The sequence below is a fragment of the Ranitomeya imitator genome, chromosome 4 (genome assembly GCF_032444005.1).
Source record: "Ranitomeya imitator isolate aRanImi1 chromosome 4, aRanImi1.pri, whole genome shotgun sequence".
NCBI lineage: Eukaryota > Metazoa > Chordata > Amphibia > Anura > Dendrobatidae > Ranitomeya > Ranitomeya imitator.
The window spans coordinates 135,285,162-135,311,053 of record NC_091285.1 but is presented as its reverse complement, the minus strand read 5'-3'; the positions used below and the strand labels follow the sequence as shown (position 1 = coordinate 135,311,053).

At 42.2% G+C, this 25,892-nt stretch overlaps 1 protein-coding gene across 1 annotated transcript in view; it reads left to right on the top strand.

Annotated features, from left to right (window-relative positions):
• PDLIM4 (PDZ and LIM domain 4) overlaps nucleotides 1-25,892 on the top strand; it is a 220,913-nt gene that overhangs the window by 184,616 nt on the left and 10,405 nt on the right. Inside the window, exons 4-5 of the mRNA XM_069763940.1 lie at nucleotides 2,996-3,192; nucleotides 9,599-9,756. Coding sequence (XP_069620041.1) covers nucleotides 2,996-3,192; nucleotides 9,599-9,756 — 355 coding nt within the window. The remainder of the gene's footprint in view (nucleotides 1-2,995; nucleotides 3,193-9,598; nucleotides 9,757-25,892) is intronic.

Sequence of the window (25,892 nt, the reverse complement as noted above, 5' to 3'; positions counted from 1 at the left end):
GGCAGCTGTAGGGACACAGTGGTACTACCATCCAACAGTACGGTGTGGGAAAATATTCAATCCTGAGAACCAGTTTTCTTTTCCCAAGGTCAGGATATATGGTGACTTGTGTCACAATTCCCTGGAGAACAGTCATATGTATTTGTCATGCATTATAATCCTGCTCCTTTTAGGGAAAACAATTGCAGTCCCATGCAAAAAGCAATGGTGCGAGGCTAATAGGATAGCAAAGAGCTATGTGTGTTATGTATTTCTTAGCCCCAGTCATAAAAATTGTGCTAGACCAGTGCAAGAGGAGGTGATGAGTGTGGAGAAAGCAACAGCAGGGGGTGTAGAAGTCTGGAGGGAGCAGATACTTCCTCCATCACTCTGACGTACTTTTAGCCTTTATGGTGACGGGCTTAGGATCCATAGGAATTTGTAAAGTGTACATGTTGATTGCTTCTTTTCATGATTGTTTTCTTCCTTTTCAAAGCTTCCTACTTGTACAATGTTTCATTCTTTGTAGATAAGTGATGGATGGCTTTTCCATATGACTCTTGACATTTGTTCTGTGCCACAGAAGAGTACGTAATAAGAGGCATCTGGATTGAATGTCACCCCAAGTTCTTTCTTCTAAGAGAACTTTCAGCTCTTTCATAAATACGTTGTTGAAATGTATTTCTCATCAAAAGCACGTTATCTACATGTGAAAAAGCCATTGTCATGTCTCAGACAGAAAATCTTTTACTATTACTCTACCCGTACAATCTGGAAAACACTATTACGACATCTCCAACATAGATCAGATGACAGTATGATTAAATGTCTCGCTCTTGCTTGACCAAAAGTAAAGTGATACATTGAAAAGTTAATAAAATGAACATTTTGAAGCTGTAAGTGTTGGAATTGGTATTCACATTGAAAACAGAATAAAGTAAACTTGCATACTTTTTTTAGGATATGAATAGAGTATGGAAGCACCTACGACCTTAGTCTAGATCTCACTTACTTTAGATGCTGCCGATCCTGTTATGTTGTCTTTTCTGATTTCATAATGTTCAAACCTTGTATTTAGCTACTCTCATCTTCTAGGGTAAAATTTCACTTGTTTGCAAGTACTGAGAACTGAAAGGATAAGTTTGCAGCTCACCAGATGTTTTCTTCTATGCTGAATGCATGGTGAAGTGCCCAATTTCTCTGAATTCTCGAGTTAGTCAATTGTAGTTGATTGGTCCTGATTATTAGAATATAAATGAGCAAATCTGATGATAATAATAGCATGACAGTAATGCTATCTGTTTATAACATATACTCTTGTATGTTTTGTGTGATTTGTCAGAATGTCCCGGTAACACATATATTCCTGGCTATTCTTTGGATAGTTCATAAATGTGTGAACAGTACATGCTGGGGTTCCAATGCTGGAATAAAGAAACTGTACCGTTCTATATGTAGTACACTATGTACTTATTTAGAAAGTTCATTCAAGGGCTTTTCTGGGTTTTATCAATATTAGATCAGATGCCTAGTTACCCCCATTGATCAGCTGGGTAAATGGGAGCGGCACTTCACCAATCAAGCTGATTAGCAGGTTTCACCGGAAGTCAAAAACCCACCAATCAGATATTGATGGCCATCAACACTAGTCTGAAAACGCATGAATGAGTATTGTTAATTCTTCATCTAAGTCAATTTTACTTTTTACTATCATGACAATTATTCACATATGGAAGTGGATATTAGACATAACTTTTACCATTGTTGGAATAAAACTTATGAAAACCAAATTATTGAAAAATAAATGTAAACCTACGTCTAGAAAAGTACATGGGGATCAATAAGGCAACTTTACCCAATTGCTCCACTGCAGGCACTTGCTCTTCACTGACACCATCACTACACTACTGATTGTGAACAATCTTCCACACAAGCAGAAAACACTACTTTGCCCATCCTGCCTTCGTTCTATTAGTGTTAGATTGGCTTTTTGCTACATTTAGCCAGCACATATAGGTTCCTTCATTATTTATAACAGAAAGAGGACCTTTCACCAGATCAAAAGTGGCCAGCTTTTGCTCCTAATTTATTCCCATTGCTATCCTGAACATTCTGTATTATTTTTTACATCGGCTTTGATTCAAAGATATGGACCTCTTTATTTAGGTCTGCTTTTCATGGTCTTTACCAATGGAAGTTGCTTACAAGACTCAAAACACATCCCCAGAGAATTCTGTGAGAACCGCCTCCTTCTAAAGACCATAAAAATGTAGTACAAAATAAAAGGATCCATATCACAGGAACCATATCGTGAATTCACCTAATTCAGTCTGCCCAAACCGTGGTTAGCATGAACTTCAGCCTGAATTCACAAGTGCAGCCCGGTGTATAGTCCAAAACACTCCAGTGTTTCAGGCAAAATACACTTTAAAGAGTTCAACGAACAAGTGGAACAAGCTGGCTGGTGATGGAGCCAGACTAGTCTCGTTTTCCCACTTGGTGAAAATATCTTTTGTTTTGCCCTAAAGATCAGCGTTCATGGCAGCACATCCTAATCAGAACCCGCATTGCCAAGAACAGTGGTATCCTTCGAGCACTGAAAGATTTATTACAGATCAGAAACACAGTCGGCCTGTGTAGATACATAATAGTTCAATTCATAGTACAATGTAGAATATAATAGTTCAATTGAAAGGGTAAAGGATGATTTTCAGATTGCTTTTGTCAAGGCTCTGGGTGCTCCCCACCCCTTTTTATTACAGGGCCAAATCATTGCAGATAAAGATCATACAGCAAAACCACAGTAAGAGGAATGTCATTTTTTTTTTAGAACTTGTTGCACATTTTTTAGGTTTTCAACTAACAAGGTTTTTTTTAATGCACTTCCATATGTCAATAATAGCACCAACATTATATTCTTGGAAGAAAACAATCTTGTATGAAAAGCTACTAAACTTCATGATTTTATGCTTTTATGCTAAGATTTTTTATGTTTTTTTGTTGTATTTTTATTCAGGATATTTTCCCAACAGAAAGTGCTAACAACAGGAGATCCACTCCAGTTTCTCCGCGAGGCAGTCCAAGTGATGTCCGACCAATGCTCAACAGTCAGTACAACAATCCATCCAGGCTTTACACAAACAACAACAACAATTCTATAGAATCACATCTATCTTCACATATGGGCAGGATCAATATCTCTCCTCCCCAAAGGTATGCCGACTCAATGATTTTTACTGATCAGTGTGATTAATTGTCAAAATATAGCACCCATACCCATTAGTATGCCTGTTAATGATTCAGCCAGACCATGACTGTGAGCCCCATCGGGGACAGCGATGGTAATGTGTGCAAAACTGTAAAGCGCTGTGGAATATGTTAGCGCTATATAAAAATAAAGATTATTATTTGTCATATGTGTAGGTCATCAGTAGCAAAGTACAGATAGATCCCTTCAATGTGGCCAAGGTGGGGAGAAAGTAAAAATAAAGATACCTATCGCCAAAATGCCACTACTCCTCATTCAGTACTGTGGTCTCCAGATGCAAATTTAGCAGGGCAATGTCACATGAATGCTGCAGCCAATCAATGGCCGCTGATTAGCTGCAGCCTTCACATTCAATCTGAGTGGAAGAAGCCTCAATCCTCTGGTAGCCACTCCAGAGATGGTTGGCGTCTGTTTATTGTGGCTAATGTTCATGTATTGTTTCCTGATGGGACATTAAAGGCTAAAAAAAAAGCCCCAGTAGCCAGTGGGACAATTGCCAGATTTCTAATTTTTTTTTTCTAATATCATGAAATGAAAAAAAAAGACCACATATAAAAATAAATGTAACACAAAAGCCGGATTTAAACAAAAGGTCGTATTCTGATAATAACAGCTTCTAATTAAGTGGCCAGCCACCTTGTCTGTCATGCCCAATGCATAGATAAAAAGAGGGGTTCTATTGCTTTTGGGTCATATCCTGACACTAGAAGCTCCATTTCTATAACAGTGAGGACACAACTTCTGACAGTGCAGACACATACATGCATCAGCGTATACCAGAGCACCAGTGGCCTCCAGCCAGCACCACTCGGGAAATGTCGGGGCCACTGAAGAAGAATAGGAACACATAGCTAGAGAAGTTAGTATCAACAAGAATGACGTGAGAGATGAAAACATAAGCCCAGGTCTGTACTATGTGACATACCACGCATTACTGTGACTGTGACATGAAATCAACCATGGACAGAAAGTTTGGAAGCCGACCCCACTCCAGCTGTGCTGAATCATATGGATGTATACATTGACACTGAAGGGAAATCTTTCTGTATACAATAATACTGCCAAATATGGCTTACTAAATGGAATTTCTACAAGCTTGCGCTATGCATTTATCAGCGGAGATTTGCCCTGTGTTATAATATAAGGTTGTAGGCTACGTGTCAGCGCAGGATATTTCTGCAAAATGTCATTTTTAGTAGCAAATTTATTGAAGACTGTCAACCACAACACCAGGTTTTCTTAAACATTTCTCATGAAATGTAACGGCAGGATTCAGCAAACTCAGATGACTGCCTAGTGGAAAAACTTCTTTTTTTTTTTGGAGTATTTCCCTAGTAGATTGCTGTGTATCACAGAAAAGAAATGTATATTTTATTTCTTTTTCCTCCATTTTTTTAAAAGGCATCATTTTTTGTGTATAATAAAGTAATAACGTGTAAAGGGAGCCTATAACATTCACAATTTGCAATTGAAAGACGGTTTTCCCTGGCTTATTAACTGGCATGGTTTTGGGAATAATTCTGTTTGGGGACTATACCTGCCCTTCTGTCCTTTCACAGGTAAAGAACCATTGCACAATGCATATATGGCGAGAAGTGTTATCTGAGATGGCAGATGTCCACATCCTTATGCTGCTGCATTCTTTTCCCGTCTTGTAAATAATGGTGAATGTGGGAGATTAGATCTACAGTGGGTACGGAAAGTATTCCGACCCCTTTAAATTTTTCACTCGTTGTTTCGTTGCAGCCATTTGGTAAATTCAAAAAAGTTCATTTTTTTCACATTAGTGTACACTCTGCGCCCCATCTTGACTGAAAAAAAAACAGAAATGTAGTAATTTTTGCAAATTTATTAAAAAAGAAAAACTGAAATATCACATGGTTATAAGTATTCAGACCCTTTGCTCAGTATTGAGTAGAAGCACCCTTTTGAGCTAGTACAGCTATGAGTCTTGGGAATGATGCAACAAGTTTTTCACACCTTGATTTGGGGATCCTCTGCCATTCTTCCTTGCAGTTATCCTCTCCAGTTCCATCAGGTTGGATGGTGAACGTTGGTGGACAGCCATTTTCAGGTCTCTCCATAGATGCTCAATTGGGTTTAGGTCAGGGCTCTAGCTGGGCCAGTCAAGAATGGTCATAGAGTTGTTCTTAAGCCACTCCTTTGTTATTTTAGCTGTGTGCTTAGGGTCATTGTCTTGTTGGAAGGTGAACCCTAGGCCACGTATGAGGTCTAGAGCACTCTGGAATAGGTTTTCATATCTCTGTACTTGGCCCCATTCATGTTTCCTTCAATGACAACCAGTCATCCTGTCCCTGCAGCTGAAAAACACTCCAATATCATGATGCTGCCACCACCATGTTTCACTGTTGGGATTGTATTGGGCAGGTGATGAGTAGTGCCTGGTTTTCTCCACACATACCGCTTAAAATTATCACCAAAAAGGTCTATCTTCGTCTCATCAGACTAGAGAATCTTATTTCTTATAGTCTGGGAGTCCTTTATGTGTTTTTTTTTTAGCACTGAGGAGTGGCTTCCGTCAGGCCACTCTGCCATAAAGGCCCAATTGGTGGAGGGCTGCAGTGATAGTTGACTTTGTGGAACTTTCTCCCATCTCCCTAATGCATCTCTGGAGCTCAGCCACAGTGATCTTGGGGTTCTTTACCTCTCTCACCAAGGATCTTCTCCCACGATTGCTCAGTTTGGCTAGATGGCCAGGTCTAGTAAGAGATCTGGTGGTCCCAAACTTCTTCCATTTAAGGATTATGGAGGCCACTCTGCTCTTAGGAACCTTGAGTACTGCAGAAATTCTGTTGTAACCTTGGCTAGATCTGCGCCTTGCCGCAATTCTGTCTCTGAGCTCCTTGGCCAGTTCCTTTGACCTCATGATTCTCATTTGGTCTGACATGCACTGTGAGCTGTGAGGTCCTTATATAGACAGGTGTGTGCCTTTCCAAATCAAGTCTTATCAGTTTAATTAAACAGAGCTGGCCTCCATTGAATTAGTAGAACCATCTCAAGGAGGATCACAAGGAAATGGACAGCATGTGACTTAAATATGAGTGTCTGAGCAAAGGGTCTGACTCTGAATTCTTATGACCAGGGGTGTCAAACTGCATTCCTCAAGGGCTGCAAACAGGTCATGTTTTCAGGATTTCCTTGTACTGCACAGGTGATAATTTAATCACCTACACACATAATGATTACAGCACCTTGTGCAAAGCTAAGGAAATCTTGAAAATACGCATGGTTTGCGGCCCTCGAGGAATGCAGTTTGACACCCCTGCTTATGACCATGTGAAATTTCAGTTTTTCTTTTTTATTAAATTTGCAAAAATGTCTACATTTCTGTTTCTTTTCAGTCAAGATGGGGTGCAGAGTGAACATTAATATGAAAAAAATGAACTTTTTTGACTTTACCAAATGGCTGCCATGAAACAAAGAGTGAAAGAGTTAAAGGGGTCTGAATACTTTCCGTACCCACTGTATACATGAAGCTTCAAGATTCAGAAGCTATTTTAACATATAGTTGTGTGAAAAAGTTTTTGCCTGATTCCAAATTTCCTATTCTTTTACATGTTTGTCACACTTAAATGTTTCAGATCTCCAAACAAATTTAAATATTAGATAAAGATAACACAAAAAATTAAGGTCTTTTTTATTAAGGGAAAAATAAATCTCATCCTACAGTGCCCTGTGTGAAAAAGTGATTGCCCTCCCATAAAACATAAACTAGCTGTGGTTTATCTTATCTGTGGGAAGCAAAGTTCAAATTCCCTAGCCACATCCAGGCTCAATTACTGCCAGAACGGTTCTCAATCTAGAAATCGCTTAAATAGGACCTGCCTGACAAAGTGAAGTAGACCAAAAGTTCCTCAAAAGATAGACATCATGTCGGGATCCAAAGAAATTCTGGAACAAATGAGAAACAAAGTCATTGAGATCTATAAGTCTGGAAAAGGTTACAAAGCCATTTCTAAAGCTTTGGGACTCGAGGGAACCACAGTGAGAGCCATTATCCACAAATGGCGAAAACATGGAACAATGGTGAACCTTCCCAGGAAATGCTGACCAGCCAAAATGTCCCCAAGAGCCCAGAAGTGACTCATCCAAGAGGTCACAAAAGACCCCACAACAACGTCCAAAGTAATCCAGGCCTCATTTGCCTCAGTTAAGGTCCGTGTTCATGACTCCAACATAAGATAGACACTTGGGAAAAATGGCCTGCATGACAGAGCTCCAAGATGAAAACCACTGCTGAGCATTAAGAACATAAAGGCTCCTCTCAGTTTTACCAGAAAATATATTGATGATACCCAAGACGTTTGGGAGAATACTTTGTGGACTTTAAAATATTGTGGTGGTATTGTGATGTTCTGGGGCTGTTTTGCTACTTCAAGACGTAGAAGACTTCCTGTGGTAAATGGAACCATGAATTCTGCTGTCTACCAAAAAATTTTGAAGGAGAATTTCCGGCAATCTGTTCGTGACCTCAAGCAGAAGCCCCCTGAAGTTATTCAGCAGGACAATGATTCAAAACACACAAGCATGTCCACCTCTGAATGGCTTAAGAAAAACAAAATTAAGACTTTGGAGTGGTCTAGTCAAAATTCTGACCTTAATATGACTGGGATGCTGTGGCGTGAACTTAAAAAGGCGGTTCATGCTCTGGAACTCTCTAATATGGCTGAATTACAACAATTGTACAAAGTTGAGTGGGTCAGTATTCCTCTAGAGTGTTGTAAAAGACTCATTGCCAGTTGTCACAAACGCATGATTGCAGTTGTTGCTGCTAAGGGTAGCCCAACCAGCTATTAGATTTAGGGGCCAGTCACTTTTTCACACAGGGCCCTGTAGGTTTGGATTTCTTTATCCCTTAATAATAAAGACCTTTATGCATTTTGTGTTTACTTATATCTTTGTCTAATATTTAAATTTGTTTGGTGATCTGAAACATTTAAGTGTGGCAGACATGCAAAATAATAGGAAATCAGGAAGAGGGCAAACACATTTTCACACAACTGTATATACCTATATACTATGGATGCTGAGACATTTTCTCTATTGAATTCAATGAAACCAGTTAATTGAACTGCTTTTTAAAATTTGCTTTCCTGGTTGTTTTGTACCCAATCACTAGGAAATGTAGGGTCAGCAGAGAATTATTAGAATATTTTGGTTTCTTTGGACTTACATGGTTAATATTTTTCTGTGTGGATTCAAAGCGGTTTAGCTTGCGCTGTTGGCAGACTCACAGGATGAATTCAGGAGATGAAGGAGTTCAGGACACAATTTGTATTAAATGGTTATAAAGTCAACACGTTTCAAAGTTATCCAAGCAAACTTATGTCCTGAAGAAGAAGTTGGATAACTTCAAAATGTGTTGACTTTATAACCATTTAATTCAAATTGTGTCCTGAACTCCTTGATTTCCTGAGTCCACCAGCAGCGCAAGGAAAACCGCTTTGAATCTGCATAGCATTTCTTTGGTCTGTTGACCCGTGGCCGGCAGCAGCTGGTATATGCTTAAAGATTGTTGCAAATGCTCCATTACCAGGTGAGCAAGCATATAGTATTCTTTATCTGTTGTTAACCGGTTAAGGCCCTATTTGCGCTCTCTTTGCTTCCCAGTCCCTCCTCATCAGGGTTAATATTTTGGCATCTAAACTAGTTTACCACATATGACTCCATTTTCAAAAACCCTTACAAGTCTGAAATAACTATTGACACACACCACACATATTATACTGTCACATAGTGTACAAACAACCATCTCAAACAGTACCTCATTGAAAGTGCCATATAGTACGGTGCACAGATAAATGTCAAAAGGGCCGTCACTTGCAATAAACATGTATGTTTTACCTGATGTAAATCCTACAGTTTTCCTGTTTTTCGATTGTTACAGTGCCTCTTGGTTCCTAAGATATAGCCGTCCCTTCTCCATGTGTTAATTTAGTCTTTTCTTCCAAGGGGGAGTGGTGTTTAAAGTAATGTCCATAGAGAAGCACTCCCATATGGCTAACAAGACTTATACAGCGAAGTGGGGCCATATTACAGGAATGGAAAGGCATTAGAATAAAAGTAAAACCACCCCAGATCTTAATGTTTCTTGTGTCTCTACCTGTTCACTGTTTGCAAGATTTTCTGTCCCCAGCATAAATAAATACAATGTACATTGAATTACATTTTTCTCCAAATTACGCAGCCCAGGGTTTGAGTCATTATTGAAGACTATTCCATTATATAGCACCTCGACAAACTATTGTGCTTTAGACCGTTAGACATATACGGTCGTTATCACTACTGAGGGCCATTGTTAGTTTATTGTTGTTGATTTGTCATTAACAGTGTTGACCTGCAAAGAACAGTGCCAAGAAGCCGAAATGGCATAGATATTGATTCGGATGTGTACAAAATGCTCCAGGATTATGATGAACCCGTGTCACAGCCCAAGCAGTCCGGATCATTCAAATACTTGCAAGACATGCTAGAAGCTGGAGAGAATGGTTAGTATAGCCTTGTATGAAACTCCTCTTACCTGGCTTATATGGTATATTATTCCTGCTGCAACTATCTGTAAAAACCTTCTCTCTCTTCTTCTTTGTGTAAGACTGAAGTCCCTTAATCGTCAGCCTTAGGCAATGCAGAAATTCGGAAGAATTCTGATGTCCAGGTGTAGGCACAAAAGCACCTTGGTAAGAAGCTGGTGGGCAAAGGCACCAGCGCCATTCTCTGAGGGCCATACACTGGACAAACTGAGACAGTTTTTAATACCCGATGAATGTAACATTTGCTAGTAGAACCTCTTGTGTTTAGGAATAATTGGCAAAAAAAAACTCTAAGAAACCAACCGTACAACAGCGCCGTATGCTTCCTGAGCAATCAAGTTATAAAGTGTCCAACTCAGTCTACTATATAATTGTATAAGGGTCACTTCCGTCTTTCTGTCTGTCTGTCGCGGATATTCATTGGTCGCGGCCTCTGTCTTTCATGGAAATCCAAGTCGCTGATTGGTCGTGGCAAAACGCTCATGACCATTGCCACGACCAATCAGCGACGGCCATAGTCTGGCAGCGAAATGGCCGCTGCTTTACTGCCCTGCAGTCAGCGCTGAGCGGTCACACAGGGTTAATGCCAGCGTTACCGGACCGCTGTGTAACGCACTCCGTTAACGCAGCTATTAACCCTGTGTGACCAACTTTTTACTATTGATGTTGCATATGCAACATCAATAGTAAAAAGATCTAATGTTACAAATAATAATAATTTAAAAAAAAGGTTATTCTCACCTTCTGACATGGCGCGCTGTCCTCGTGCAAGCGGCAGGTTCCGGTACCAAGGATGCTATGCGAGAAGGACCTGCCATGACGTTACGGTCATGTGACCGCGACGTCATCACAAGTCCTGCGCTCATACCAACCCTGGGACCGGAAGCTGCCGCGTGCACCGCACACAAGCACCAGGACTTCAAGGGGCCTTCGGAAGGTGACTATATGTTTATTTTTATTTTAAGTCTTTTTTAACCACGCATATAGTGCCCACATTGCTAAATACTACGTGGGTTGTGTTACATACTGCATGGGCTCTGTTATATACTACATCTCTGTGCTATATACTATGCAGCTGGGCAATATACAACGTGACTGAGCAATATACAACGTGACTGTCCAATATACTACGTGGCTGTGCAATATACTACGTGCTCTGTGTTATATACTACATAGCTGTGCAATATACTATGTGGCTGTGTCGGTTCTGTTATATACTACGTTGACTGTGCAATATACTACGTGGCTCTGTTATATACTACGTGGCTGTGCAATATACTACGTAGCTATGCAATATACTACGTGCCTCTACAATATACTACGTGGCTATGTTATATACTACGTGGCTCTGCTATATACTACGTCGCTGACCAATATACTACATAGCTGTACAATACACTACGTAGCTGTGCAATTCACTATGTGACTGTGTTATATACTATGTGCCTGTGCAATATACTACGTGGCTCTACAATATACTACGTGGCTATGTTATATGCTACGTTTCTCTGCAATATACTACGTGGCTGACCAATATACTACATACCTGTGCAATACACTACGTGGCTATGTTATATACTACGTGACTATGTTATATACTACATAGCTCTGCTATATACTACGTACGCTGTGTCACATACTACGTAGCTATGTTACGTACTACGTCAGTTGTGTTATATACTGCATCACTGTGCAATATAGTATGGAGCCTGTGCTATATACTACCTACATATTCTAGAATACCCGATACGTTAGAATCGGGCCACCATCTAGTATCTATATAATACTGTCATACACTACAATATAATCCTGTGGTTTAAAATGTAAGACCTGGGCTAGAAAGCCACATGCAATTCAAAGTGTTTCCCTAGACAAAGTCTCCATGTAGCCCTTTCAGTGAACATACAGTACTCAATAATAAAACCATATGGCCCTATTAAAGTCTCTGGCACAGTAACTATATTGGTGTGTGCTACAGTATGCCTGCCTTGCAATGTAATGGAATGTCACTTATTAAATGGCTGTAATCATGGCACTCCTGAAGATGTTGCCTAAGGGTACCGTCACACTGAGCAACTTTAGAACGATAACGATAGCGATCCGTGACGTTGCAGCGTCCTGGATAGTGATATCATTGTGTTTGACACGCAGCAGCGATCAGGATCCTGCTGTGACATCGCTGGTCGTTGCTGAAAGTCTGGAACTTTATTTTGTCGCTGGATCACCCGCTGACATCGCTGAATCGGCGTGTGTGACGCCGATCCAGCGATGTGTTCACTGGTAACCAGGGTAAACATCGGGTTACTAAGCGCAGGGCCGCTTTTAGTAACCCGATGTTTACCCTGGTTACCATTGTAAATGTAAAAAAAAAAAAAACACTACATACTTACATTTCGGTGTCTGTCGCGTCCCCCGGCCTCAGCTTCCCTGCACTGTGTAAGCGCCGGCCGTAAAGCAGAGCTGTGACGTCACCACTGTGCTCTGCTTTACGGCCGGCCGGCGCTCACAGTCAGTGCGGGAAGCTGACGCTGGGGGATGCGACAGACACTGGAATGTAAGTATGCAGTGTTTTTTTTTTTACATTTACAATGGTAACCAGGGTAAACATCGGGTTACTAAGCACGGCCCTGCGCTTAGTAACCCGATGTTTACCCTGGTAACTCGGGGACTTCGGCATCGTTGGTCGCTGGAGAGCTGTCTGTGTGACAGCTCTCCAGCGACCAAACAGCGACGCTGCAGCGATCGGCATCGTTGTCTATATCGCTGCAGCGTCGCTTAATGTGACGGTACCTTAAAGGGAAGGTGCCATCAAAAAAAAATTTTTTTCAGAAATTGTAAAAATGTAAAGAATTAATGATTACATTTTCTTAAAAAATATTATCATTTGTTTATAATTTAGTAAAATATGAAAAATAATTTGAAAAGTTTTGGAATTTCCACTTTTCAACACTAGGGGGAGCAGCTGCTGAAATTTCAGAAAAACCTAGTGTAGAAATAGCTCACATTACTGCACTACAGTAATTATGGGCGGAGTCTGCTGACTTGTGTGATGTCTCCTCTCCTCTCCTTCTGGGTGTTTGCTAAGGGATTAGAGAGGATGATATTCAGGAACCCAGTGAGCAGCCATTTTGTTGGTGACTGCAGAGTATGGCTGCCGTCACACTATCAGTATTTGGTCAGTATTTTACCTCAGTATTTGTAAGCCAAAACCAGGAGTGTAACAATTAGAGGAAAAGTATAATAGAAACATATCACCACTTCTGCATTTATCACCCACTCCTGGTTTTGGCTTACAAATACTGAGGTAAAATACTGACCAAATACTGATAGTGGACGGCAGCCTTAGGCTACTTTCACACTAGCGTTGTTGGCTGTACGTTGCAATGCGTCATTCAGGAGAAAAAACGCATCCTGCAAAGTTGTCTGCAGGATGCGTTTTTTCCCCATAGACTAACATTACCGACGCATTGCGACGTATTGCCACACGTCATAACTGTCGTGCGACGGTTGCATCATGTTTTGGTGGACCGCCGCCACAAAAAAAGTTACATGTAACGTTTGTGCGTCGAGTCCACCATTTTCGACCGCGTATGCACGGCCGAAACTCCGCCCCCTCATGCCCAGACCTAACAATGGGGCAGCGGAAGCGTCGTAAGACTGCTTCTGCTGCCCACGTCGGGCACTTCTTTCACAGCATACGTCGGTACGACGCACTGCGAAAGGCTCGTACCGACGCTAGTGTGAAAGCAGCCTTATACTGACAAGTAGACAGTCACCGAGGATGGCAGGCAGCAAGGATTCTGGGAGATATGTGGTGGAGGGAGCAGGGTGACAGCAGCACAGAGTATTTCAGGAGAGCAGTGTGCTGGTCTATGGGGGCCCCCTGTTTGGTGCGCGGAGCAGCCAGGGATTGTACATAGAGCGCTGTCTTTTATACACATGGATAGACCGTCTGCTTGTTTGCTCCACAGAAATCCAGGAAACATTTCTGCGGATTGATGGCCTGGTCTGATCCAGACTTTGCATGCAGACCCCATTCCCCTCCTCAGATCCTGTCTTCCCCATCCTGTCCTGGCGATGTGTGAAAGCGAGGTGACAGGCGCAGTCTGGGGTGACGCTGGGAAGGAAATGTAGCCATATAGTAACGATAAAAATGAGACCCCTCTCTTCAGCTGCCTCACCAGCCTTCACCTGACTACACCTAACTGGAGGTCATGCTGCCCCCTCTATTACCCCAGACCCGCGTGCAGGTGCTCAGCCAGAACCACCATAGAATGGGTCCGCTTTCTGAAGATAATACTGCCATAGTGTTCTCACATAATACCGCCATATAGATCACACATACCGCCAGTGTTCTCACATACCACCATATAGATCACACATAATACTGCCAGTGTTCTCACATACCACCATATAGATCACACATAATACTGCCAGTGTTCTCACATAATACCGCCATATAGATCACACATAATGCTGCCAGTGTTCTCACATAATACCGCCATATAGATCACACACAATACCACCATATAATTCTCACAATACTGATCAAGCATAATACCACCATACAGATCACATAATACCGTCATATAGATCTCACATAATGCCATAATACAGCATGACGCTCGCAGCTCCTGTTATCGTACACATTGAGTTGCGTGTGCAATGGGGAAAGATATGCAGGGGGGAGAGGAGTGCATAGAAGTGGATTAGATACACAGTTCACCAGACAGTATCACACAGGAGAGGATTAGATACACGGCTCAGCAGTCAGTATTTCACAGGATTAGGCTATGTGCACACGTCAGGATTTTTTCCTGACATAATCCTGAGAATTCTGCCAGAAATCCGCGTGCTTTTTTTGCACGGATTTCTTGCGGAATTTGCGCGTTTTTTGCGCGGATTTTTTGCGTTTTTTTTTGCTTTTTTATTTTATTTTCCGGAATGTCCTTTTTGATAGGAAATCCGCAAAAAGATAGAGCATGTCCGGATCTTTTGCGGTATGCGTTTTTTTTGCGGAAAAAAACGCTAACATCTGCACAAAAAATGCGGAATGCATTCTAAATGATAGGATGCATAATGTTAGCGTTTTTTTAGTGGATTTATAGCGTTTTTATGGCGAAATTCCGCAAAAAAAAAACGCTAAAAATCCGGACGTGTGCACATAGCCTTAGATACACAGGTCAGCACAGGATAGGATTAGATACACGGTTCACCAGACAGTATCACACAGGAGAGGATTAGATACACGGCTCAGCAGACAGTATCACACTGGAGAGGATTAGATACACGGCTCAGCAGACAGTATCACACTGGAGAGGATTAGATACACGGCTCAGCAGTCAGTATTCCACAGGAGGATTAGATACACAGGTCAGCACAGGATAGGATTAGATACACGGCTCAGCAGACAGTATTACACAGGAGAGGATTAGATACACGGCTCAGCAGACAGTATCACACAGGAGGATTAGATACACAGGTCAGCACAGGATAGGATTAGATACACGGCTCAGCAGACAGTATCACACAGGAGAGGATTAGATACACGGCTCAGCAGTCAGTATTCCACAGGAGGATTAGATACACAGGTCAGCACAGGATAGGATTAGATACACGGCTCAGCAGACAGTATTACACAGGAGATGATTAGATACACGGCTCAGCAGACTGTATCACACAGGATAGGATTAGATACACGGCTCAGCAGACAGTATCACACAGGAGAGGATTAGATACACGGCTCAACAGTCAGTATTCCACAGGATTAGATACACAGGTCAGCACAGGATAGGATTAGATACACGGTTCACCAGACAGTATCACACAGGAGAGGATTAGATACACGGTTCACCAGATAGTATCACACAGGAGAGGATTAGATACACGGCTCAGCAGACACTATCACACAGGAGAGGATTAGATACACGGCTCAGCAGACAGTATAGGATTAGATACACGGCTCAGCAGACACTATCACACAGGAGAGGATTAGATACACGGCTCAGCAGACAGTATAGGATTAGATACACGGCTCAGCAGACAGTATCACACAGGAGAGGATTAGATACACGGCTCAGCAGACAGTATCACACAGGAGAGGATTAGATACACGGCTCAGCACACAGTATAGGATTAGATACATGGCTCAGCAGACAGTATCACACAGGAGAGGATTAGATACACGGCTCAGCAGACAGTATAGGATTAGATACACGGCTCAGCAGACAGTATCACACAGGAGAGGATTAGATACACGGCTCAGCAGACAGTATAGGATTAGATACACGGCTCAGCAGACAGTATCACACAGGAGAGGATTAGATACACGGCTCAGCAGACAGTATCACACGAGAGGATTAGATACACAGCTCAGCAGACAGTATCACACAGGAGAGGATTAGATACACAGGTCAGCACAGGAGAGGATTAGATACATGGCTCAGCACAGTATAGTGATAGATGCACGGTCTGATGTCCTGTGAGGAGCTATAGTGAGACAGGGTCGGAGCAGCACAGAGATTCTCCCCCATCCCCCTCTGTTACCTCTCTCCAGCTCCTGATAAGAGGACATCAGACCACAGCACTTCACCCTCTCTAGCGATTCTAGAGATTACAGGCAGCAGAGGACAGGGAATGGCCGCTGAGTGTGAGAGGAGACAGATGTAGCTGCTCCTCCAACAGCACGGCTCTACAGTGGAGCTCACAGGTACACTCCACTGTGGGCTAAAGCAAGATGGCGCCGATCTCCTGCCTCTGCTGTGATGTGGAGACCGCCCAGGGGGCGTGGCCACATCAGAGCAGAGAGAAGCTTATAATGCATTACTAGCTATGGGGTCGGACGCCGACTGCTGAGTCCTATGTCCAGGGCTGCCGTATGTGAAGACTGTAAGTGTCGTGCAGCTACACTTACAGTCCTGCAAATGAAAATGGCGGCGCCCAGTGGCAGAAAAAAAAATGAATAAAAAAAAAAACAATAAATACTATGCACTTGAAAATAACTTATGAAAATAAGGAATTAAAGAGGTTTTTTTTTTTTTTTTACAATATTAAAACGCGGCACCTTCCCTTTAAGTAGGATCCTATCCCATAGAAATCTTGGAGAAAACAACACTCAGGTTGACGATGAAAATCAGATAATTTTTTTTTTTTTTTTGTGTAGGCAACCCAAAACAAAAAAGACGTTTCGGTCATACAATGACCTTCATCAGTAAACGAATGCTCATAATAAGCAGGGTCGTCCACCGCTGCAGATTCTTTGTTTTGAATTTCCTAAACAAAATAAAATTATCTGATTTTCACGTCATCACGATTGCCAAGTTTTTTCCACTGATTAAATGGCTAACGGTCTCTTTGCATCAAGCAGTCAGGTGAAACACGGAAGACAGAACAAGCGGCAGCACAGACTGTTCAGTTGCTAAAGATTGATTAACCCCTTCCCGACATACCAATTTCCATTTTTGTCTTTTCACTTTTTCCTCCCCTTCTTCCAAGGACCAAAACTTATGTCCACAAAGATGTATAACAACCTGTTTTTTGTGGGACAAGTTCTACTTTTAAATGGCATTATTCATTTTACCATACAATGTACTGGAAAACAAACAAAAAATTGTGTGGCGAAATTGCATAAGAACACAATTCTGACATTGCTTTCAACAAGATACATTGTGTGATAAAAATTACCTCACCATTTGATTCTCTTCAGTAGTACAGTTATGAAGATAACAACTTGTCCATTTTTTTTTATTTTAGTGGTGAAAAAAAACTCGAAAATTTGTAAAAAAAAAAAATTTTTTCCAGGAGTCATAATGTATTCATTTTCTAGTCGATGGAGCTGTGTGCCAACTTATTTTATGCGGGGCGAGACAGTGTTTTTATTAATACCATAATGGGTAGATTTTCCATTTTTAGAGCTTCTTACAGCATTTTTTGTCAGTGTTGTGACCTTTTATACCATCTGTGTTGCACTGTCTTTTGCTAGCCGTAGAGCTTATTCTGCCTGGGAGTTACTAACTCTTATCTGGCTTTTTCTAAACTCTTCTAAGCTGTGCTCATTTATGACCATGCCAAAATTCAGTTGAACTTTAATGTAGTCATAGATAATGTTACGTGTTACGGAACCACTCAGCACCCAGAATATGTTGTGCAGTTATATGTATGTATAATAGGTTCCATGTGAGATGCATGTCCCTAATGCATCAGCCTACAGTCTGCGCCCCTGGGCAGAGGGGACACGATATTCCCCTTTTGTCCGCCCCCCACCTTTGTAATTCCCACAGTAAATATCGGCAGGCTCCGGCCACCTGCGGCTATTGTAATCTATGTCTGGCCTGCCGCTTTTCTATTGACCTGACCTCTGTATCTGTGTGATATATTCTGTGTCCTGTGAGTAAAGTGTTGTCAGACTGGAAATACGTGGAGAAGCAATGATCTTTTATATGCGCCCATGTAACCAAGCAATTTCAGCCAGCGTCCTTCATTCAGACTCCAGCCAAAGCAGAGTGGACCTCCTGAAACACGGGGTGGTACTGAAAGAGGTACCCCAGCTTGGTAGACCCCGTTACAGATAAGATATAACATGTTAGAACAAGACAGCTATTTGTGTTAAAAAATAATTTAAAGAGTAACCTTGTTTTTTTTGGTTGTTGTTTTTTATATATAAATCTACTAGCTGAAGAGCCTGGCGTTGCCTGGGCATAGTAAATATCTGTGGTTAGTTATAGCACCTCACTTCTCTTATTTTCCCATCACGCCTCTCATTTTCCCCCTCACATCTTTCATTTTCCCCCTCACATCTCTCATTTTCTCCCTCACACCTCTCATTTTCCCCCTCACTCCTCTTATTTTCCCCTCACTCCTCTCATTCCCCCCTAACACTTGTCATTTCGACCTCACATCTGTCATTTTCCGATCACTCCACTATTTTCCCTCACTCCTCTCATTTTGCACTCACATCTTTTCATTTTCACCTCACACCTCTCATTTTCCCCTCAGTATATACATGTTTCTCATCTCCCTTATATATAGTATACACCTCTATGTCATCTACTGTATCTGTATATAGTACAGGTCCTTCTCAAAAAATTAGCATATAGTGTTACATTTCATTATTTACCATAATGTAATGATTACAATTAAACTTTCATATATTATAGATTCATTATCCACCAACTGAAATTTGTCAGGTCTTTTATTGTTTTAATACTGATGATTTTGGCATACAACTCCTGATAACCCCAAAAACCTGTCTCAATAAATTAGCATATTTCACCCATCCAATCAAATAAAAGTGTTTTGTCTGCTTATTAATCAGATTTTTATTTTTGAAGGATAATACCAGACTTGTGTGTGTTTTAGGGCGAGTTTCATGTGTCAAGTTGTGTGTGTTGAGTTGTGTGTTGCAACATGCATGTAGCGACTTTTGTGAGATGAGTTTTGTGTGGCGACATGCGTGTTGCAACTTTTTGTGTGTCGAGTTGCATGTGACAGGTTAGTGTAGCAAGTTGTGTGCAGCAAGTTTTGTGCATGGCGAGTTTTGCAGGTGGTGAGTTTTATGTGTGGTGCGTTTTGAGCATGTGCAAGTTTTGTGTGAGGCAACTTTTGCATGTGTTGCAACTTTTGTGCATGTGGCAATTTTTCCGTGTGTGCAAGTTTTGCGTGTGGCGAGTTTTCCATGAGGTGAGTTGCACGTGTGGCGAGTTTTGCGTGAGCCTAGTTTTGCATCTGGCGAATTTTGCGCATGGCGAGTTTTGAGCGGTGACTTTTGTGTTTCGACTTTTATGTGGCGAGGTTGGTGTATGTGTGGTGAAATGTGTACTGAGGGTGGTATATGTGTTCAAGCACGTGGTAGTGTGTGGCGCATTTTGTGTGTGTGTTCATATCCTCGTGCAGGGTCGGCGTCAGCACCCGGCATACCTGGGCAAGTACCAGGGCCCTGGCGAGGATGGGGGGCCCATTTATGGTAGTAACGGTACGACACACACACTGATGCGCTCCTGGGGGGCCCCCGCAGCCGGACTACATCCCTGTGCTGTGTGTGTGTGTATTACATTTACACTACAGTCAACTCCCAGCCAGGACTCGGAGACTGAGCACATTCCTGGCAGCAGGCAGCACAGAGCTCTCTGGGACTGAGTTTCGCTGGCGCTGCGCAGCTGCAGGAATACTAACTGTCGTCACCATGGATACGAAGAGTCACTTCCGGGCCGGCGATCGTCTGTGTTGTCACTTCCGGCCGGGTGAGAGCTCGTTATCCTAAGAGCTCAGAGATCGTCCACCGTCCAGGTCCAGCTGCCCGACTAATTAATCTCTTTCTTCGCTACGCTCCTGCTTCCCCTCTTTGTAAATCCCTTCACTGGCTCCCAATTTCCCAGCGTATCCAGTTTAAACTACTAACACTGACCTACAAAGCCATCCATAACCTTTCTCCTAATATTTCCGAACTAATCTCTCAATATCTTCCCTCACGTAATGTCCGGTCCTCCCAAGACCTCCTTCTCTCCTCCACACTTATTCGCTCCTCACTCAATCGCCTCCAAGACTTCTCCCGAATATCCCAAATCCTCTGGAATTCTGTGCCCCAACATGTCCGGTTATCTACCTCATTTGGATCCTTCAAAAGAAACCTGAAAACCCATTTCTTCAAGAAAGTCTGCAACCTGTAATGACCACACGGCCACCTCAACACCATCGGAGCTACTGCAACCCCCGACCTACTGTCTCCTTCCCTATAATCCTGTAGAATGTAAGCCCGCAAGGGCAGGGTCCTCCTCCCTCTGTACCAGTCTGTCATTGTTAGTTTGTTTATTGTAAGTGATATTTGTATTTTAATGTAACCCCTTCTCATGTACAGCACCATGGAATTAATGGTGCTATATAAATAAATAATAATAATGGTATAAATGTGCCCCTGCTGTGTAATGGCTGTGTCTGACCGTGCAGGAACATGGTCTGATCATAACACAGCCCGTAGGCAGGAAAGGATGCAAAAGAGTATACAGATATTACAGCAGTAGATCACAACTTATTGTTTTTGTAAGGTAAAACATCTCTGTGAATGTTTTATTTCCTATGTTGTAGCTCTAGGGCATTATGGGGAAGCCCACGCGGCCATGCCTAATGTCATTAGTCAATTCTCTCAGTTTTCAGAAGTGTGTGAAAGGGCGCCAGGCTTTGTTTTATTTTTTACAATCCTCGTATATTGAATCACAGGTTCTTATTAACAGAAAACAAGACATTTTACCAGCTAGCTCAAATATATTAAAAAAATGTAAAAAAAAAAAAAAACTAATTAAGTACAAAAAGCTGAAAAGAAAGAGAGGACACAGCCTGCCAATCAAAATCACATAAAGTGAAAAAAAAAGGATTGAAGGACACACAGCGGTCACAGGCCCGCTCTTGTTGGTGATTCAGCTGCCTTTCCTGACATCACGTCGACAGAGCAGCTGATCTTTTATCACTCTGTTCTGTTGACCGTGTGGGACTTCCAACATCATTTTGGTTGACAGATGGATTCCTGCTGCCTAACAGGGGGTGCTGGCTGTCAATCGGAATGATGCCGGAAGTCACATCCCATCGATAGAGCAGGGCGGAAAATAAGCCGCAGCTCTGTAGACGTCAGCAGAGGCGGCCTGTGACCACTCTGTGCCAGGGAAGAACAGCATCGTGCATACCAGGCAGGTAAGTAGCAACTACCTGCCTATTAGTGCTCAGTCACAGTTTTTGTTTTTCACAAAATCCCAGATATCCCCTTTTAGGATTTGCACCCAATAAGCTTCAAGTAATGTCTTTTCTGGAAACCCCTAATATTATACCTTTAAATAATACATTCATAATTTTGAACCTTCAATTTGAACATTACAGATAAAAAAAGAATAACATTCATTATAATATGAGTGGAAATCCGAAAGAAATCAGAGGGATAAAACTGTTCCAACAATAGCAAGGTAGTCTGCACGTGGGAAAGTGCAGGTATGCTAATTCAGTTGTGCTCCGAGAGTTGAGAATGGGTTATGTAAATACAGCTCCAAAAGTAGTTATCCATTACAGGAACGGGCAATTTGCCTTATTTCCAGTGTGAATTAATACAGAAGAAACATCATCTTAATATGAGGAAATATGTGCTTAAAGCATGATTATGTTCTTAACCGTTTTAACCAGGATGAGTTTAGTAAAAAAAAAAAAAAAAAAAGTCGGGTGTTTGTTGAATTGGACAGATTTCCCAATAAACCTAATAGATCAGGAAAATCCACATATTTTATTGTAACTGTTCTAGATAGTAATAATAAGATCCCTGCCAACATTAACAGTCTGTACATCTTTCTGCCAGTATCCAGTAAAGAACCCTACTGCTTGAAGAAAGGTTCTGTGTTATCTTACTTCAGAGACAAATGCCAAGTTCTCCAAAAACAATAGACAAGAACGCATAGGAGGGTTTGATGGTTTCAATTGTAAATGCCTAATTGCATGCTTTCTTCAAGTCTTGCTTAGCAACAGATGGATTGGCTGGTTCATTTCCAACCATTATCTCATCAAATACCTTCAGCTTGACAAAGTACAGGCAAAGGTCAATAGTAAGCAAACCAACATTTCTAACACAATATTAATGTATATAAGGCCTTTAGGAAGGTGTCCCTTTAACTAGATGGTATTTATCTAGAAGAAAAAAAGAGACTGAGCTATATATATATATATATATATATATATATATATATATATATATATATATATATATATATATATATATATATATATTATTGTTCCAAAGTCGTAGGCAGGTGTGGAAAACAATCATTTACAAGATGCAGAGTGAGTGATCAAAAAAGAAAGCAAAATCAAATCAATATTAGGTGCGATCACGCTTTGTTCACAAAACAGTATCAATTCTTCTAGGCTCATTTGCACACATAGTTTCTGAAGGAACTATGATGAGAGCGGAATAATAACGATTGTGCTGCAAGCAATAGTGAAGCATGGTAGAGGTTTCTTGTAAGTTTGGGATTGCATTTCAGAAAATATAGTTGGGGATTTGGTCAGGATTAAAGGAGTTTTCAATGCCGAGAAATACAGATACCGTATATACTCATGTATAAGCCGAGTTTTTCAGCACATTTTTGTGCTGAAAACGCCCACCTCGGATTATACATGAGTCATTGTCCCAGAAGATGGCAGGGGAGGGGGAGCAGCGGGTCACTGGAGGCAGGAGCTGGCTGCTGCGCTTAAAGCCAGTGCCCGTTGTACTAAATAGAAATTAATATTCACTGCACTAGCAGAGAATATTCATTTCTCTTATAGCGCGCACAGTGTCAGCCACAGCTGCCGGCTTCCAGCAGCTGCCGGGCTAGCACGGGTGCCCGCTCATTAAGGTAATGGATATTCACCTCTTTCCACTGCCATAGGCATAGTGATAGGTGAATATTCATTCCCTTAATGAGTGGGGATATGTGATCGCTCGGCTGCAGGAGCTGCTGGCATCGGAACAAGGCGCTGCGAGGGCACACAGGGAAGATAAGTAGGATGTTGGTTTCTTTATAATTTTCTCATGGGGGCCATTCATACAAGGATAGGGATGAGGGGCCATGCATACAAGGATAGGGACGAGGAGCTAAGGATATGATGAGGATCCATGCATACCAGAACAGGAATGAAGAGCCATGCAGGTAAGAATGGGGATGAAGAGCCATGTATATAAGAATAGAGATGAGGAGCCATGTGTACGAGAATAGGGATCGAGAGCCCTGCATACCATAACAGGAATGAGGAGCCATGCATACAAGGATGGGGATAAGGATCCATGTACACCAGAACAGGAATAAGGAGCCATGCAGATAAGGATGGGGATGAGGAGCCATGCATACAAGGATGGGGATGAGGAGTCATGCATACAAGGATCAGGATGAGGAGCCATGCATACAAGGATGGGGATGAGGAACCATGCATAGCTATGCATGCCAGGATAGGGATGAAGGGACAAAGCATACCCGGCTTATACTTGAGTCAATAAGTTTTCCCAGTTTTTCATAGCAAAATTAGGTGCCTCGTCTTATACTTGGGTTGACTTATACAAGAGTATATATGGTAGATATGTGGTGCTCCAGGGTCCTGGTCGTCTGTAGGGAAAGTTAGTCAGTTCCAGGAAGGTCCAGTCAGAAGACGGACTGGACCAGTCTGAGGCAGCAGAAGGTTTACGGAGCTGTGCCACCGCAGTGCATCAGCTCCTGGAAAGAGACATTGAGAAAGCCGAATACATTGCAGAGAGTGTGCAGGAGAGCACAGCACAGGAGAGAATACCAGGGGGAGACCAGCCCCGAGCAGGCTGCCTCCTTCTGAGGCGCAGAGACCGGTAGCCGAAACACCGAGGTTGTAAGGACCTCTATGGCTTACATCAGAGACCAGCAGGACAGCTGAACTCTACGTTACCTGTCCGACCTATGCGCAGGAGGCATGGTGGCACCCCTCAGAGGCCAGGGTGTGCTAGAGTCCCTATAAACAGCCTCAAGCCACCAGTCATAGGGGTTATGTCCTATCCTACCCGGGGGACAGAGAGAGAGATAACATCTGTGAGGACCCTATGTGGAGCTTTAAGCCTTAAGGGACTACACCACCACGGTGCTAGAGGAAGGCTTTTGATTTCCACCTAAGGGGACTCCTAACTTGCCTTCAAGCCTGCCAGACCCTGCCTGCCCTGTGATCTGGTGCTTTGTACCACGGATGCTGAAGTCTTCAGTAAACCAAGGTAAAGAGACTGCAAACCTGTGTCCTCATTCTATACTGCACTCCTCACTATCTTCCATCTACACACCGGGAGCCCAGGGGACATACTTCACCTGTGGAAAGTTATACCATCTATCTGCCATAACATCACCCCAGAGGACCCCTTAAAGCAGCGTCGGTCCCCACTGACTGAATACCACAGGTGGCGTCACGAACACAAACTTTATTCCCTTTAAAGACTTTTCCCCTTTTACATGAGCACTCAGGGCCACGGACCGGGTCGCAGCCACCGTGACATCCCCCTGTGAACACCACCGGACCTGGTACCGAGTACCCCACAGCCCTGGCAGGCGACTCAGATACTTATCCATCATAAAATATTATTCGGGAGGCGTCTGGTTCCAAATTTATTCTGCAGCAGGAAAACTACCCCAAACCATGCAGAACTATCTGTATCATAAATAACAAGGAGTCCTGGAAATGATGTGGCCCCAACAGAGCCCTGGTCTCAACATTGAGTTTGTATGGGATTACATGAAGAAAAAGAAAGATTTGCGCAAGTGACAACCACAGAAGATCTATTGTCAGTTCTCCAACAACATCCCTGCCAAGTTCCTTCAAAAACTGTACAATTGATGCTTTGATGCTGTTTTGAAGGTAAAGACTGTTCACACTAAATATTGATTTGATTTAGATTTCTATAGGAAATATATTTAAAAATGGTGGCGCAAAGTGTCACAGCTATTAACAGTTCCAGCAGCAATACCAACAAACTTCCATCATAAGTTTGTCCAAAAATGAGTACAAAGCAAGTAAATATATATATATATATATATATATATATATATATATATATATATATATATATATATATATATATACGAGTTATATATACAGGTATGCGCTAGGAAAATAACGGGAATAATGGGGAGAAATAAAATATTATAAAACCAAAGTCACCCTATTTCAGGAGATGTCCCACTGTGAATAGTCTGATAACCAAATCACCGCTGGTAAGGTGGCAGTGTGTTCGCTTTGCAGAGCAAAAAAAAGTTTAATAGCACTTAGGAGCACTTAGGAATAGTTCCTACCTCCGTTGCAGGCTGAAGATCTTGAGCGTTCCTCCTATTAGAAAGATTTTTCGGCAGGTAGAGATGATCTGGACGAGTGGCTGCCCCGACCGGCGGCAAGCCACCACCAACTGATCTCCGGGTGGAGACGGAATCCTGCAGAGCCGACGCCGCGTGTGATAGCGGCGGTACGTACAAACGGTGTGCAGGACCTGGGTGACGTAGTAAGTCACGTGACCGTAACCCCCGGTGATTGAGTGAGTACGAAGTGCAGCTAGGGCCGTACAAACGGTGCGCAGGATTTGGGTGACG